The sequence below is a fragment of the Protomyctophum bolini genome, assembly GCF_963924005.1.
Source record: "Protomyctophum bolini genome assembly, chromosome: 12".
Taxonomy (NCBI): domain Eukaryota; kingdom Metazoa; phylum Chordata; class Actinopteri; order Myctophiformes; family Myctophidae; genus Protomyctophum; species Protomyctophum bolini.
Genome location: NC_137873.1, coordinates 42,484,523 through 42,501,778, shown reverse-complemented (window position 1 = coordinate 42,501,778; position 17,256 = coordinate 42,484,523). Strand labels below are relative to the sequence as shown.

General features: G+C 40.3%; 3 protein-coding genes across 5 annotated transcripts in view; 2 read left to right on the top strand and 1 right to left on the bottom strand.

The window, feature by feature from the left end:
• Positions 1 to 1,309: 1,309 nt before the first annotated feature.
• Positions 1,310 to 5,944, top strand: bag1 (BCL2 associated athanogene 1). The gene is made up of 7 exons (XM_080777792.1): positions 1,310 to 1,423; positions 2,384 to 2,509; positions 2,967 to 3,049; positions 3,674 to 3,787; positions 4,115 to 4,222; positions 4,981 to 5,043; positions 5,138 to 5,944. Exons 1-7 carry the CDS (start codon positions 1,387 to 1,389, stop codon positions 5,225 to 5,227), a joined length of 621 nt encoding a protein of 206 aa, XP_080633918.1. The 5' UTR covers positions 1,310 to 1,386; the 3' UTR covers positions 5,228 to 5,944.
• A 188-nt stretch (positions 5,945 to 6,132) lies between these two features.
• On the bottom strand, positions 6,133 to 9,492 carry LOC308325549 (myosin regulatory light chain 2, smooth muscle minor isoform-like). The gene is made up of 4 exons (XM_080778075.1): positions 9,386 to 9,492; positions 7,976 to 8,191; positions 7,582 to 7,743; positions 6,133 to 7,456 (listed from the first exon to the last, which is right to left on the bottom strand). The coding sequence occupies exons 2-4, from the start codon at positions 8,157 to 8,159 to the stop codon at positions 7,284 to 7,286; spliced, it is 519 nt and encodes a 172-aa protein (XP_080634201.1). The 5' UTR covers positions 8,160 to 8,191; positions 9,386 to 9,492; the 3' UTR covers positions 6,133 to 7,283.
• An 869-nt stretch (positions 9,493 to 10,361) lies between these two features.
• The window catches only part of myom1a (myomesin 1a (skelemin)), a 45,266-nt gene continuing 38,371 nt past the window's right edge, over positions 10,362 to 17,256 (top strand). The window contains exons 1-3 of one of the 3 annotated variants that reach the window (XM_080777438.1): positions 10,369 to 10,523; positions 12,290 to 12,515; positions 16,002 to 16,142. In XM_080777438.1, coding sequence (XP_080633564.1) covers positions 12,361 to 12,515; positions 16,002 to 16,142 — 296 coding nt within the window. In that variant the 5' untranslated portion in view covers positions 10,369 to 10,523; positions 12,290 to 12,360. Of the gene's footprint in view, positions 10,524 to 12,289; positions 12,516 to 16,001; positions 16,143 to 17,256 lie in introns of all 3 variants that reach the window. The other 2 variants (XM_080777439.1, XM_080777440.1) reach the window with 2 other exon arrangements.

The following is a 17,256-nucleotide window of genomic DNA, read 5'->3' as shown; positions in this document are numbered from 1 at the left end:
AGTTTGACCTGGAAGCTGTCTTGGCGTTGGGTTGTCTGTTGTTGTTGTTACTACTACCATGCTAGCATGTGGCCTTGTAACATACACATACCATACAACATATTTTGTGTTGTAGTTATCACCTTTACATCTCATCCTTGATTTGTCATTGTGTTTGTAGGAGCCAAATAAGAAGTGGAGAATTATTCAGTGATACGAGTCAATGCTAAAAGTTCTGCTGGATATTACTGGTGACTATAGTGAAATCGCCATTATAGTGTTCATTGATTGATTGATTGATTGATTGATTGATTGATTGATTGACATTTTTATTTCACAGTATGTAGCATGGGTACTCTTTTCTCGGGGTACTATTTCAAACGAAAGCACAAGTCAATACAAAAACTGCTACTTTGAGGACGAAACCTATAGCCTGGGTTCCAGACAGATTCGCTGCGTTCCGCGGATCTGAAATGTCACTGCGCTGAAACTATGAAAAGCACTAAGAGTTGTTTATATCAGGGTCCTCTATTTTCAATTCATCAGAACATTTAAGGACGTACAAATATACACTTCTATGAAAAATGTTTTGCTCATCGACAGTATTATTAGGTAGGATTAATTTATTACTCTTTGTTGTCAATGTTTTTGCTTTGTTTTGTTTGTTTGTTTGTTTGTTTGTGATACTGAAACACACCGACATTGATTTCATACCAGAGTTCTGAAAAGGTTGTATTCCAGTGTTGAATACAACAATTACAGTGTGTAATTTGAAACAAACAAAAATAAATTTTAATTTAAAAATCGAGATCTGTTTATTTACTGTAATAACTTATAAGCTATAAGACATGAGTGGAATGCATTTCATGTTTCTCTTTCGCCCCTTTTGCTTGATATAGTTTTATTGCTCGGCATTTTGGTGTTTTGAAATGGTGACATTTTCTTTTTATTCTAACAGTAATGCACATATAGCATATAAATATCTAAAACATAAGTAATGTGCTAAACTAATACCATTCAAATATGATTATTGGGGTCCCCAGTTCAAATATGATTATTGTGCCTGAAAAGGTTGAGAACAATCTAATATTGTATTTGTCATGGTGGATGTGTCATAACACAATAATAGCACAATAATCACTTTTATAAATGGCATTGTAAAAAATAATTGCTAGATTTATTGATAGTAGTATTATCTTCCGAGCAAAAATAAAATAAAAAGAACAGAAAGGATCTGTTAAAAAAAGAACAGAAAATATCTGGTCTTTTTTGACAAGCGACACCGGCTTCAGTTTCCTGTTACACATCCAGGAAGTTGTTAGCCATTAGCCACAAAGCTAACAACAGCGTCCAAGTTGAAGTTATTGCTGCAGTGTGTGTGAGACAGAAGGACTTCACTGAATAGAAATGGCAGAACAATCGATAACCGTGACAGTAGCATGCGGTAATGCAATATTCCCCCGTGTAATACATACTAATGTCTAGGAGTTACTGCACTACGAGATGCAACAATGTGTTTTAGAAAACTACTGCTAGGAGGATATGCGCGCGGTACGGTACCAGTTCTAGCTAGCTAGAAACCTAGCATTGTGTTTAAGAACAGTGTCTTTTCAACCCTTTTCGTATCAAGGTCCATTAGTTATTCGGCATCATTCTGAGCCACGGACCACCATTGGATGAGATTTAGCCTCTCGGACCCAAAACTAAATGATATTTTGTTATCGTTGGATACGATTGCAGTGTCCTCAATTATTGTGGTACCATTAGGAGAGATAACAGGCAAACGTTGATCAAAAATAAGAATTCTTCTACATTCTCTCTTAATTGTGTAGAGTAGACTTCTTGTAAATTAAGCAATGTAGATGTTGTGAACAATAATTTAACTCTTGAGAGCAAATGAAACCAATTTGGTCCATTTGGTTACCAACTCTCCATTCTTTAGGGTGGCATTGTACAGTCGCTCCTTTTCCATCTCGCCCCACTATACCTAGCTGTAAATAACAAACATAATTCATGTTGGTGATTATATAAAAGGTATTAGCCTATCATATTCATTTGTCATTGTTAAGTTCACTCTGTATATCCACGGGCATAATACAAATGCCATTACAAAACATGGGCTACATGGAGGAAATGTGTTTAATAAAACGAAATTAACTAGGTCCGAAAATCTCTCTGTCTCATGTTATTCTTTCTTAATTTTATATTAGAGATCGACTACTATACTATCAAATAAACCCTGTCAAGGCCCACTGCATGGTGGTCGCGGACCACTGGTTAGAATATTTCACTGATGGTGGGCTTTGAAACATGATTTGACTGAGAACTTGAAGTGCTGGAGTGGTTTTTCATTTGTGCCTGGCCTGTACTTCCTTTGATCTCCCTACTATACCTTTTGTTATAGGCGCTACAAAGCACAGCATCACGCTAGCGGGACAGGATGGAAATGAACCCCTGCTGAAGGAGCTGTCTGAGGCTGTCACTCAAGTCACAGGAGTGCCAGCACCTTCACAGAAGCTCATCTTCAAAGGTAGTCTGCTTTCCACTTGTCTTGAGCCCAATTGTTGCAAAAATTCTAGTGTTGCATTTGATGTATTACCTACCTGTCACCTGAGGTAATACATCAAAATGCATAGACATAGACATCTATATCATAGCCAACCGGTAAACCAAGAATCTATCATCAGTAAACAGTATAATAAAGTTTAAAAACCCAATAATCTGGAATCAGAATTTCCTTTGTCATTGCACGGTGTTGTGCAACCACATTTTGTAGCAGTCCTGACGGTGAATTAACAATTTAACATACTGTAACGGTACATTTTAATATAACATTAAACTTAAAATTGATTTAATGCATTACAAGTAATACGCACAAGTGCAATTCGAACGTAAACTGGTTGCTCTACTGAGGCAGGGAAAGTTAAAGGTGCCCTAATGTTGTCAATTAACATAATCTTCTTGGTATGTGTTATACCACATTGCAGGCAAATCACTGAAGGATATGGAACAAAGTCTCTCCAGTTTTGGAATAAAGCAGGGCTGCAAACTCATGATGATTGGAAAGAGGGTAAGTTCTGTGCAAGTTGAATTGTAAATTGTAAATTGAATTGGTTTTATTCGGTGACGCCACATAAAAGAACACAGTTGCAATAGCAACCCAGTAGTTGAGTAGTAACTAGTAAACAGAATTCATAGCATCACCGAAGATTAAAACACAGTAAAGCCTGTGTGATTGTGGTCATCTTCACATCAACACATTTACCACATAACAAATTAATACATAAAAAAAAAACGGAATCTAAGAAATCAAAGAAATGATGAAGTGTTCTATCAACATTGTACATTAAATATTAAATATTCATGGTTTATAATGTTTTAAATATTTTGGCCTGTGGGTCATTTAAAGTGCATATTCTAACGTTGAAAAACATTCATATATTATGTACCAGAAAAGTAAAGGCTCCCTAGGAATCATAGGATTTACCTATTTTGTAGCCAATTTTTAAGAGCTCGTAATAATAATAATAGTGGATTTTATTTATAACGTACTTTACATTCGTCAGAATCTCAAAGTGCTAAAAATGCAAAAGATAAAAACATACGTTTTTTTAAAGGTGCTTAGAGAAGCACGCTAGGGTTATCTGATGTGAGACTGACTGCTGTCAAGTACTGACATCTGCTTTCTGGACAGAATAGTCCAGAAGAAGAAGTTGAACTAAAGAAGCTCAAAGACATCGAGAAGTCAGTGGAACAGACGGCCAAGAAGCTGGAACTAGTCGACGGAGAGTTGACAGGACTCAAGAATGTAGGTGTACATTTTGTTCATTTAAATGTATACCATGTATTACATGGACGTAAAGAGATGACATAAGGAATAAAGGGGTAGAGTTATATACAGTACATTTTATACTTCCTATTCCGTTTCGAACGTGTCATGTTCTTTTTATGAATTATAGTATTTTGTTGCCAGTGAGGCTTAATTGTATCATATTGCACTTATTTTAATTTATTTTCAATAATGAATAACTTGGCTGTTGTGTTTCTTGGTGCTGCAAACTCATGTCATGAGTTGTTTTGTGAGCTTGTCGATCTGCTATTTTCAGTTTCAATGTCAGTGTTTTTTCTCCCACAGGGTTTCCTAGCGAAGGATCTTCAGGCAGAAGCGTTGGGTAAATTGGACCATAGAGTGAAAGTGGCATCCGAGCAGTTTATGAAGATCCTGGAGCAAGTAGATTCCATGGTAATCCTTCAAAACGGAGCCTTTTTTTGCAGATTGGTATTGGGTTCCCAGATTGATTACATGTAATCTGTGCAATAGCTGCTGCCGTCACCTGCTCTTTGGCTAGCATATTCAGAGTTCAGACTGCCTGCCCAGCCCCAGATATATCTTTTGGCCAATCCAGATTGGAATCAGGGCAGCAATTCCCAGCAAGTGTTTCCACGTGTGCTTACATCTACTGATTCTAACTTTTAACATCATCTCTTGATATGGGAACCTCTCAGTTAGTGGTAGGAACAAGCTGACTCAGGTAGTGAACCAGGCCAATAATATCATGGGAGACAAAAGGATGCAACTTCAGTACAATCACTCGATAACAAAAAAGGCAATTCCGGTATATTATTAGTTTATTACCTTACTGTACCTACCCTCTTCACCCATCATTTGAGCTGTTACCATCAGACAGGAGCCTAGGGTCGGTCCCACCAGCTAATTAAAAAAAAACATTTTAAATCTGCGACACATAACAGTGTAAGATCATTGTTACTCACGCCTCACCTATGTCATTACCATCCACCAATGGAGATGGAGATCAACAATGTCGAATACACAAATCCGATTCGATCACTTGCAAATAACAATGTGGAGTGGACACACGAAAGTTTGTATTTGAGAAACAAATTGGATTTACTTGCAGTCTGAACAAAGCATTTGTCTTGTGATTTTATATCTGTCCAATGACCTTCGTGATTAAACCACACTGTTTGTTCTTTTAACAGGATGTGCCAGAGAACTTTAACGATTGCAGAATGAAAAAAAAGGGGCTTGTGAGAACTGTGCAGGTTAGTGTTTGTAACTCAATGTAACACATTATTCTAATGATAAATAATGATTTATTGAATAACTGTATTGACTATTATAATTTTGTTTCCTCAGGACTTTCTAGCCCAGTGTGACAAGATCGAGGCTGGTATATCAGAGCACCTGGTAAAGATCCAATCCAAATGTTTATCCCTGGCAGATTAGGGCTACTACGCATTCCCATGTACTGTACATTGCTCTGTGAGCAGCTAAAAACTGTACTGAATGGCTTCAGTTCTGGAGCAGGTCTTTGTCTATTTATTACTGTGCGTGCGTGTGTCGTGTGTGTGAATGCAAGAATGCCCTGAAGACAATGAACCGCATGAGACAAAAGCCTGAATGTGAACAGTGATCATGTTTTGGTGATGGTTGAGCACCACCTCTGAAAGAGCATGGATGTCTGAGGTTCTCAGGGACAGAGATACGGTGCTCTCTGAGAGGCTTTTTACCATAAACCATAGAAAAGGATCTGGGTTTCTTTTAATTTTGGCAAAGCGTGCTGAATCTCAATGTACTGTACCTGGTTTCTTATGGTCCAAAACTCGCATTCATGAAAAGGAATGTACATGTTACCAATTTGTGTGAAGGAATACAGACAATGAAGTCATTTTCACAGTAATGCACCTGTCTTGTCTTGCGAAAGTAATTTGGGAAATGCATTTGTTCATGGTATTTACAGTAAGTAAGCCCTATTTTATCATTAAAAAAAAAAAAATCTTCAGAATGACGTGCCCAAAGTATTGGGGACACCAGTGTGAAAGTGGCTAAACTACAGCAAGGGTCGGTGCCAAACCGCAGTAACTTATATCATCTATGCATATTATCATGCTGCATAATATAATTACACCTTTCCTCAGTAATTTGTGCAATTGATCTTACAAATTAAAATTAATTTGAGAGAGTCGTTTGTTTCTTTGAAGGCATGACTCCATATAGCGATTGCGTTTTGTGCAGGACGGAGTTTGTCTGCACAAACTGAATGAGGGGATTTTTATTTAAACAATAATTGGAAATCCCATGGATGACATTTCACTTAAAACTAATCAGCAACAAAGGATTCAGCAAAGCCAAAGAGTTGATCATTTAATTCCAGCATTTGTCATACAGTACATATTTAGTAGCTTATACAGAGGTATCACAGAGGTTCATGTGCAAAATAGGCTATTATGGATAGTGAGGCTCCACAGTTTAAACAGGCAGCTCATACATGACCTTGAATTGGCTGTATGTTGTGGTGGTGAAACCAGGATGAGAAATTAAGGCAAACCTATTGTCTAACAACTCATATACAACATAGAGACATTAGTCGAGACGGACCCATCTGGTCGTCAAAGAAACAAGCAGTAATAACTACACAAAAGCATTAGTAATCCTGTCGGGGTTTGATAAATTGCAATTTAATGAGGCTTTCGTGCCAGGAAAAACACACTTTTCTAAGTTGCTATCTTTGTGGCTTCATCATAACCAGGTTTTCATTAAACTGCCATTTTTACATAAAGGGCCTGTTCACCCATTTTACCCCATCTTTGTATAATTGGTCCCCTCGCTAATGTTTATTATAACCCATTAAAACTGAAATTGCGGAAATGGAAATTGCGGAAATTAAAATTGCGGAAATGGTAATTTCCGCAATTCAGCGAAATACGCATAGTAGTGAGTTGATATAAGTGCCCGTTGTAGCTGTGGGGGGCGGTTCCCCGGAATTGAAATAAAGGGACGTCTGTGACAAAAATCAACTGAATCAGGTACGTTACTATGGTGATGAAGGTTGATTAAGGGGCGTATATGTTTGTCTGGATTTCTCCGTTAAGCCAATCCTAACCTCACTAGAGAACTTCATCCATTTTCAACCTCATGTTCAGATAATATCCCCACAAAATCTTTACTGTCTTTGTCCCAACAAAGCATGGTACAGTACACACACACACACACAGACAGAATACAACCACACCGGACCACTGCATATTTTGTACGCCTTTCAAGACGGAATGTTATTGCATAGCATGCCTTTTATTTCTCACATGTACAGGTAGATGCCAGGGCAGACTATTGGATGATTGCCAGAATTGATGCTGAATATTAATTAGTTATATTAAGTACAACGATCAAATTAAAAAAAGACGAGAGATGGTCCTTCAAAACGTATTACATGACACTGTGGAAAACCCCAAAGTAGGATGCGTGGAATATCAGCATCATGTGGTGATGATGGGTCAAGCTTCTAGTCGTCCTTGTCCTTGGCTCCGTGCTTCAGAATGCGTGTGAAAGCTACATAGTTGAAGTTGCCTTTTTTGTCGATCGGGGCCTCCCTGAAGAGCTCGTCTACGTCCTCGTCTGTGAACCGGTCACCCATGGTGGTGAGGAGCTCACGCAGGTACTCCTCCTGAATAATCCCTGTTAAAAAAAAATATATATACATTATTCATAAAGGGATGTGTAAGCTGAACATGCAGGTACTAGCTGCTTCCTCACTGCTTTTAGTGCCATTGAGAATCCACCCTTTCAGAGATTGAACGTACCTGTCCCTTCCTCGTCAAAGCAGGCAAAAGCATTCCGAATCACATCCTCTGGGTCTGTCCCGTTCAGCTTCTCTCCAAACATGGTCAGGAACATGGTGAAGTTGATCGGTCCAGGGGCTTCCATCATCATGGCTTCTAGGTAGTCGTCTGTGGGGTTTTTACCTGGAATGGAGTAGGAAGAAACAATAATGATGAGCATTCATTCAAACACACAATATTGTCAGCAAACATTTTATTTGGGGACAGAATGAACGAAAACCTTTTGGGAATGTCTGAACTGAATAAACGATTCGATACAGATTATTTGCATTGCAAAACGATACGACGATTTTACGGTGCAGTTACTAACTATATTGTTACACCGCTAGTTCAAAACGTAAAACTGTAGGCCTACCTAATGAGGCCAACATGTCGTGCAGGTCCTCTTTATCGATGAAGCCGTCCCGGTTCTGGTCGATCATGTTGAAGGCCTCCTTGAACTCCTGGATCTGAGACTGGTCAAACATGGCGAACACGTTGGAGGTGGCGCGCTGGGGGCGCTTCTTGGTGTTCTTGGTCTTGGCTTTTTTGCTTGCCATGTTGGCTGTAGTAGGACGGGCCCTCCGACCTTCTGTGAATATACAGTATGGGCAGTTATAGGTGAGTTTTGCAGAGCAAACATCAAAAGACATACATTTATTTACCTGTAGTTCTGGTAACATTTACCACCATTCTAGCCTTGGATCAAGACTATCGTGGAATGTATTTTATCGATTTGGACATTTGCATATGATCATATCAGATACAAAAGTAAAAGTCAGACTCGACTTGACATCTATATAGTCTTGATCCAAGGCTATAGTAGGCTATCACCATTCATTCAAGTTTGATTCTCAACAAACGTTTGAACACCAACGGTTGCTGATAAGGGAGGTAAAAAGGGAAAAGAAACATATACAGTGAGGGGGAAAGGGGGTGTGCTGGGTTGAACATGGTTCGTTGCACTTCCTCTGGTGTTGTGGGTGTGGACTTCGTTAACATGAAGGAAGTATCTAGACAGCAGGTACATGGGTATCTTTCTTTGAGACACTGCAATAAATTAAAACACCTTTTTAAGATTATATAATATATGAGCAAACGTAATGGAAGCCGTTAAGCCTTTTTATTTACAGTAGTGTTGTCCAATGTCCTCCATGCTCCTCCTGCGGATATAGTTACACTGCTCACCGTTCATGCTAGCTAGCTCTAGCTAGCCAGGGCCATTGAAATGAGACAGTTAGGACAACTCCGTTCCCTTCATGGGGCCAGTCCAATGGCGGGCGGCTCTTCTACAGAGCAAGCATTGCGAAGAGTAACAATGCCCTGGACCAGAATTTGGCAGAATGCACTGGACTCGGGGCAACAACAGCCCAACTTTAATGATCTTAAATTCCTTTATTTTAGATCGTGTTTTAGTAATAGCACAACGTAAAACATTACAGAGACTTTAGTTGTCGCTGCAATACTTTAAAACAGTTGTCATGTTGCACACATGAAATTGCTGATATCTGCGCCGCCCTCGTTGAAAACGATGCATTTTAAAGTCCAGCTTGTCACTCTCCTCCTGGGCTGAATGAACAGTGCTCGATCTGACCCCTCAATGGCGCAACTTTCTATCTCTCTCTCGCTCTGTAGCTAGCTTGCTGTCATCAAAATGAGGAAGCATGAAAATCGGTGGTCCAAATGGGTCCACATGATCTAATTTAAGTTTCCATCCTATACACAGTATGGCGATATATGATCCAAATAGCTAGTTAGCTACTGTACTATTGCAAGGTTCACTCACCTTAAGATGAATGGTTGTTTTACAACTATATGCTGCAGCAGCCTGACGGATGTTGTGATCAGGGCTTCAGAGCTGGGAATGTGATGACGGATGTTGTTGATGTGGAGTCATCCGGTTTAATTATTTGGTGCATTAGCGCCACCCTCTGCTCCGGTGTGTGGATCATATTTACACTATTATAAGTGTGCTGTTCTCAACTCAAAAGTGATTGATTGATTGATTGATTAACAGTTTTCAATTTAAGTACAGAGCTACGATTTACAATGGAAAGGATTTCATTCATTATTTAAAGACACTAAGTAAGACATAATCAACAGTGCCTACCATAAGGGGTGGGGTGACCGGACCACAGACATTTTTGATTGGTTGCTTGATGTTCTATTATTATTATTATTATTATTATTATTAATAATAATAATAATAATATTATTATTATTTTGTTTGTTTCCATCATCACCATCTCCTACTCAAAGTGGGGTCCGGGAACCCCCAGGGGTCCTTGAGTTCCAGGGGGTCCCCAGATAAATGGAAATATTAACCAAATTCTCTCCCTGGAAACGTCTGGGTTTCCGAGGCTACTGTAACTCTGATACAAAACGGGTCCATTTGGTTCCATTTGTACACTGAATCACTGAGTTCCCAGAAATGCTGGGGGTCCGTATAGACTAATGCAGGTCAAAATGGGGGTTCATGAAATAAATAAATCAATCAATCAACCAATCAATCAATCCCTGGCATAATCTATTTTCAAATGGGGGTCCGCGGGCTAATTAGTGTCAATTTCGGGGTCCTTAATTACTCCTTGACATGAAAAAGTTTGAGAACGACTGTCGAGCCAGTAGGAAGACTTGTCTTTGCGGGACTTGGTGGCCCTTCCTTCTCGTCTGGCCTCCCCATGGTGTCGCACTGTCTCACGGGCTATATATAAAGTGGTCCCAGCCTTAAAAGGTCGCGACGGTCCCTTCAACATTCTGCGGAGTGGCAGCTTTATTTTTGTTCTGTGGACTGCCGTCCTGTCCCCTGCCCGCACCCCGAGCTGCTTTGCTTTGGATTTAGACTCGCTTTATACATTTATTTGGAATTGCAACCCGCTTTTTTAAAAATCTACTTTTCAGCGACTGGACGATTCTTCGTTCAGGTGAGTCAGTGTGATTCTTTATTTATTTATGCGAGATAATTATAGCTTAATAGCCTGCCCTACATTATAGCTCTGGTTCATTTCCTAAAGGAATAATCACGTTGTCAGCTGTGATAAGGCCTAGATTTAATGTTTATCACTTTGTTAATTGTATATTTATTCAAACTGATATCCTGTGGTTTCGTTTTGATGTTAACATACAATAATAGCCTTTGTTCCTATAGGAGTGCATGCATTAACCTCAAGTGAAATAATGCAAAGTTGAATGAATGATTCATTACCCTGCTATAGTCCTCACTGGCTTGTTGTTGAGGCTAGGCAATTTCTAATTACTTTAATTCGTTGTTTCCCCTTCCCCTGAGGAAGCCTAATTACCCATTTTAAGGTCATGTTAGGTCCTATTATATTTAATAGCTATTGGCTCCAGTCTCCTGTTAGATCCATTTGAAGTGTAGATAGATAGCCTAAGCCTACTAAGACTTAGATACCAATACAGACACAGTGCGCAAATAAAGTAATGTGTTCCACACTCATCATCTTATTACAGAAATCACTGCTGCTCTCACAGTACAGTATTGACATTAGAGCCACTGACTGAAGCATATGGCTACTGTATGTTAGCTTGCTGTAATCAGATTGATTTGTGATGACATGGTGACATGCCAGGTGGTGCCTGTCTGTTGAGTGGAGCTAGTTTCCACAACTAACTTGTGTTGTATAGCCTATACTTGTGTGGTATACAAATACAATGTATTGACAAAGTTTACAACTTTAAAGTATACATTATAATTAGAAAATGCTTAAACATTTGACAAATAAGGTCTAATATTGCTACAAATGGCTACAAAACCTGTAGGCCTATATATATATCCAGTCATGGTTGGGCATAAACAAGAAGTCGAAGGATAATATTAAGTTTGATAATAATGTACCGTGCAGTGCATGCATTCTTTACATTGCTTAACACCATTTTTCAAATTTATTTTTCAACATTTTGGACAACATTTTGCATCAAGGTGCTCAGACGTCCCTTAATTGTGCCCACCTATCCTGTATTTGTCACAAGACAAGGCAGAATGACCTTTTATTACCATAGCGTAATACAAGCACTGGTGTTTGTGATCTGTTAGATTAGAATAAGTCTTAGAAGTTGTAAGCAGTTATTGCTATTCATACAGTGTTTCTGTCGCCGGCATGCAGTGAGGGAGCATGCATGGTGCATTGTTGTATCTCCCCTTTATCTTCACTATTTGGTTGTGATTGCTAACCCGGTAGAACATAATTGTCATAACTAGAGCTATTTATTTATTTGACAGGGACAAAGCTCAACATGTCAGTTTTCACCTCAATGTAAATGGGCCCTGGGCAGGCTCTTAAAAAATGAATGATAAAAGAAAGACAGAGTGTATAGTGTGCACACAACACCATGCGTTGATGCCATGTGTGCATAATCATATTAACATTTCTCATTTTAAATGTGGGGTCATTTGCAACAATCATTTCCCAAACATCCATAACACCTCACCGCCAACAAGAAACCCTAACCAATAAATCAATCTGTGCTGAGATTGGTTTACAATCACAACAAAAAAAAATCATCACCATCTTAACATTTCATTTCTCATTGTAAATGTCTCTTCATAACAACTACCACTTCCCAAACAAACACCCATAATACCTGTAACCCTAAACCCTCGACTCCCCAACTAAACCAACAAACAGAAAAGCCCTCCCTATACATTGATAACGGTGAGATTGATTTACAGAACTGGTATAAAAAACAAAACAAAAAAGACAAAGGAAAAAGGAAACGAAGGACAGACAGTCTGACATAAAGATGTCAGAAGAGGAACCCATACGTCTGTCCAAGGTGAAGATCCACCGGCGTCGCCAGGAACAGAAGGAGGAGACGCGGAGGCAGGAGAAACACTATGAGAGCAACTATTACCTGAGCACCAGGTCTTCTGTTAGCAAGCAGGCTTTTCAGCATAGGTATGTAGCAGACCTCTTAATAAGTCCTTATAGTGGTTCTCAAACCTTTTCATGTCAAGCAGGACCGCCCCCCCACCCCCTGTTTGTTTGGCCCGGCCGAGGGTCCCTCCAATCTGAGAATATCTTGTGCCATATGAACCCCTACTGTATACAAGATTTGCATTGCTAAAATGTTTCACAAATATTCAAAATGTGATATTTTCTGATATTTGCTTGAAAATAGCAAGCAGTGCAAAACGTTGGTGTATAGGGTTGTAGTGGTTAAACTGATTTTGATGAACACATTTAGCTTGCGACCGCCTGGAAACCCCTCAAGGACCCCTGGGGGGATCCCAGTGGACTTTACCCTACTGGTCTGGAGTGTGTAGACTAGAGTGCTGTTCATCCACGACAGAGCACGCGCATGCAGCTCCTAGTGTAGTCAGTATGTGTCCTTCTCCCGGGAGAATGGACACAGAGCTCTTTCGGCTGGTGTTTTCAGTTGTGTTGCATAAAATAAAACTGTTGTAGACTAATGTGATAGCTGATAACACAAAGTCACTTATAACTGTGTGTAGTAGTGTAGTGTGTAATGTAGTGCGACATGTGGGTCTAATTATACTACTAGTAAGGATGATAAGGAGTTCATATGTTGAGTGGCTGATCACTGATCAGTGCTGAATGTTTGGTTTGTTCTCGTACATGTGTGATGGGAGTGGTTTTGCTGTGTTGTGTGTTATAGATTTTTTGTGGTGGGTTTTATTGTGTTTTGAACATTGTGGATTACGCTTTTAATCCAAAATCAAATCATTTGATTAAATCTTGTGATTTTTATCCAGCATCCTGGCTATACTGTCAATGTTGAGACTATTGCGGATCTAGTGGACACTTTTTCATGATTGGCTGTCTCTATAGCGCCTCTAAACCAATGGGAGATAAAAACCCATAGTCTGAACGCATGCAACGTGAAGCCGTATCCTAAACCAATGGGAGATAAAAACCCATAGTCTGAACGCATGCAACGTGAAGCCGTATCCTAAACCAATGGGAGATAAAAAACCCATAGTCTGAACGCTGCAACGTGAAGCCGTATCATAATTTTAAACCCCAATGATGAGGGCAGTTTAAAGGAAAACTTGTATTATTGTTTTGAGATAATCCAGTGGAGCATGCATGGCAGGGATTATACTTGATAAAAAGCCTCCCACACAGGGGACAAGTGCTCTTGTTTACTCACTATGACCTTAAGACCTTGGACAAATGCCACTTGGGTTGTTTTGAGTATTCAAAGACTTAGTTTCACTCTGCCACCTGTTTAACAACACTCCGTCTTGTCACTTGTGGTGTTTTTATTTTCTCAGTTGTATGGAGGAGGAGAAGGATTTTTGTGATCAACTTAAATGGCACTTAATTGATCGCCTTTTGATCAAAGCCTTGACTGCATCAAAGGGGTACAGACAGTTCATCATAGGGAGTCCAGATTCACTTCTTGATTCTGTTCATCAAAACGTTGGTATGTCCTGTCCTGCTGACAAGTTAATCACCTGTCAGCGTTTGGTGTGAGCAGAGACTCTTTGTTCTTCAGCCTCACTGTACAAGCTGGTACCGTGTTGTACTTGGTAAAGCAGGTCAGGAACTTGAGCTGTACTGAGTGGTTGCCAGAGATATTCATGGAGAGGCGGCGGGCTATTTCTGTAGATTGGACCTGAGAATGTTGCCAATTGTTGTCTCCGTCAGGCCTGGACAGCCGAAGGCCGGAGACTATAGGATGTATGTATGTATGTATTCGCCCATGTCTGTCCGTGTGTCCCTCTCTTCCATCCATGTGACTGTGAGCAGCTAATCTCCGGCACTGTTGGACCGATCAGAATTAAACTCGGGAGTGCACACTGACGCACTCCCATGCAGGACCCAGTAGGCCAAGGAAGAACATCTGTGCTATTTTACAAGATGGTCTCATGGTGGCGCTATAACAGGGCCATGGCCCTTTTGGCCCTGTAGCTCTTGAACCATTGCTCTAATAGTCAAAAAAAGAATCAAGTGCTTTCTCTATAACGTACTCATATCCATGTTTTTGAAAAGTCTACACCAATTACGTGGGATACTCTTTTTCTACTCTACTTTGTTTGCTGTGTTTTGCTGTGTTTGCTGTTTGATGTTATGTTATATATTTGCTGCTGCAAATATGTACCTCTTATGTACCTGTACACAAGATGTAACAATAAAGTACTACCTTGAACCAGTTGAACCTGGCGACTCAACAGGATATTAATAATAATAATAGGCACTCTGTGTGCCTGTGCCTCTTTATGTGAATTTATTTGGCATGGATGTCACAATCACATTACACATGCACATTGTAGATGCGCAGCGTTGCTTACAGTGCATTAGCACGAGTGCTAGTTTTCAACACCTGTTATCAACAAGCTCTCTAGGCTCTACCATGTCTTTCGCCCATTTAACTCACCCTCCTTAATCCTCTATAGTTTAGAAAAGAGCCGGCCCTGCTGACATTCTGCCATGTAGCGCTGTTGGATCAAACGCCTGCAGGTCACGCAGGCTTAGCAGATTATTTAGAGTAAATGCAGAGCATGTAATGTTGATCCTCTCTCCCTGCCACCAGAAACAATTCCCATTGTGACCATTTAGCTTATTATAGCCTAAACCAGACAGACAACTGGAAGCACAGAAGATGGTCGGCGTATCGGTCAGTGTAACATGAGACACGTTCAAAGAGTGTCGATGGAAATGCATCTTCATCTTCTGACTTAAGGTGTCATTCTAGCAATGTCATGTAAATGCAGGCAGCATGCAGGTTTGATTGTTGTTTGATCACTGTTATTCTGTAGCCCTAGAGAGGCTATGTTGTTTTTTTATAAACGTTTCCAAATTAATCGTATTTGATTTTCTTCCTTTTTTTTTTTTTACATTAAATTGCCGTATTCAAGATAAATAGTTCTTGCAAATACTTTATTCATGCTTGCAGTAATCCAAGGAGTGCTTGGACTGTGTGTGTTTACCGTTTACTGCACCAGGCAATTCAGGTGAAAACCGCAGGAAACTCAACCCTCTTTTAACCCATTCTGACCTGAGATCAGATTCATACGAGGTTTCCACGGGACACACACTGGTCTGATTAACCCATTCTGACCTGAGATCAGATTCTAAAAAATGTCAGTCGCTCTTCGAATTTCTCAAAAATAGCAGACCTACAAGCTCGTATCGCGCCACTCGGTGGCGCGATATGAGCTTGTAGATCTGCTATTTTTCAATAGCTAAAGCATAACATGATGCTAACACCGAAATGGGTGCCCGGTCAGAATGGGTTAAACATTCCCACGCAACCGTGCACACATTCTGGTGCTGGTCTTTATCGCCATATGGGCAATATGAGTATACACAATAAGAATCAAGTATTTGCAAATGCTCTTTGGCCCTGTTCTGGACCGCGGGTGTTATATCAATGAGAGAGATGTAACTAACTGTTTGTCAATAACCTCCTCACAGCATGCAGAGCTCTGTGGTGACAGAGAAGGGCCAGGAGTTGGAGAAACTGACCGTAATAACCAAGAAGGGCAAGCGCGCCTACCTGGCCATGGACACAGAGAACGAGGTCATCGGCTATGTGGTTCCTTTATTCAGAGCAAGGTGAGTGATGATGATGAAGCCGCGAGCTTTGGGTGAACACATGTCTGTCTTGTTAGTGATGATGGAGCTGAAGATGATCTGATGTTTATATTGTTAAAAACGCATAGTTGCGTTATACAGTGCACGGAGGCAGGCAAAAGAAGCCTCTCCTACTTTGGCCCTTGGTTTATTGATTGATTGATTGATCATTTTATTAGACAATAAGATGCAAAACAGTACAGGGTACAGTAACGCACATTTGGCCAAAAGGACATCACCGAAGAAAGACCTTTTGCGGTCTTGTTTCCATCCGGGTCCCATGCATGCATTCACAACAACAATAACAACAATTTAAATATCTCAACAAGACATTAAATCAGGTTGGAATAGAAATGAATTGGAGGGGGGGGGGGGGGATAGAGTTATGGCTTCTGTTGGTCGGATGACAGTGACAGGTGCATTTTCAGTCCTTTCTTAAAGGAAACCAGTGATTTGCTAGTTTTGAGGGAAGGGGGCAAGGCATTCCACACCTGAGTGTGTGTTGTGTTGTGGAAGGTGAATTTACCCATATTTGTTCTAAAGGTTGGTGGTACCAGATCATTATTCACGGCTCCCTCTAGTGTTGTGGCTGTGGGAGTTGCTCACCTTTTTTAGGTAATCAGTTAAGTAAATGGGCACTGATGGCATGGAGGTTGTGGGACGACCTCCAGTCGGGAGTCACTCAGATTGTCATCTCAGATTCCCCTTGGGAGTTTTACTAAGCTCACCACAGAAGCTTCTCCTGCTTGGATTGACCTGTAGCCTGGGTCACATTCTCTTATGTCTAAGACAGTTTGATTGACCTGTAGCCTGGGTCACATTGACCTGTAGCCTGGGTCACATTGACCTGTAGCCTGGGTCACATTCTCGTATGTCTAAGAGAGTTTGATTGACCTGTAGCCTGGGTCACATTGACCTGTAGCCTGGGTCACATTATCTTATGTCTAAGACAGTTTGATTGACCTGTAGCCTGGGTCACATTGACCTGTAGCCTGGGTCACATTCTCTTATGTCTAAGACAGTTTGATTGACCTGTAGCCTGGGTCACATTGACCTGTAGCCTGGGTCACATTGACCTGTAGCCTGGGTCACATTG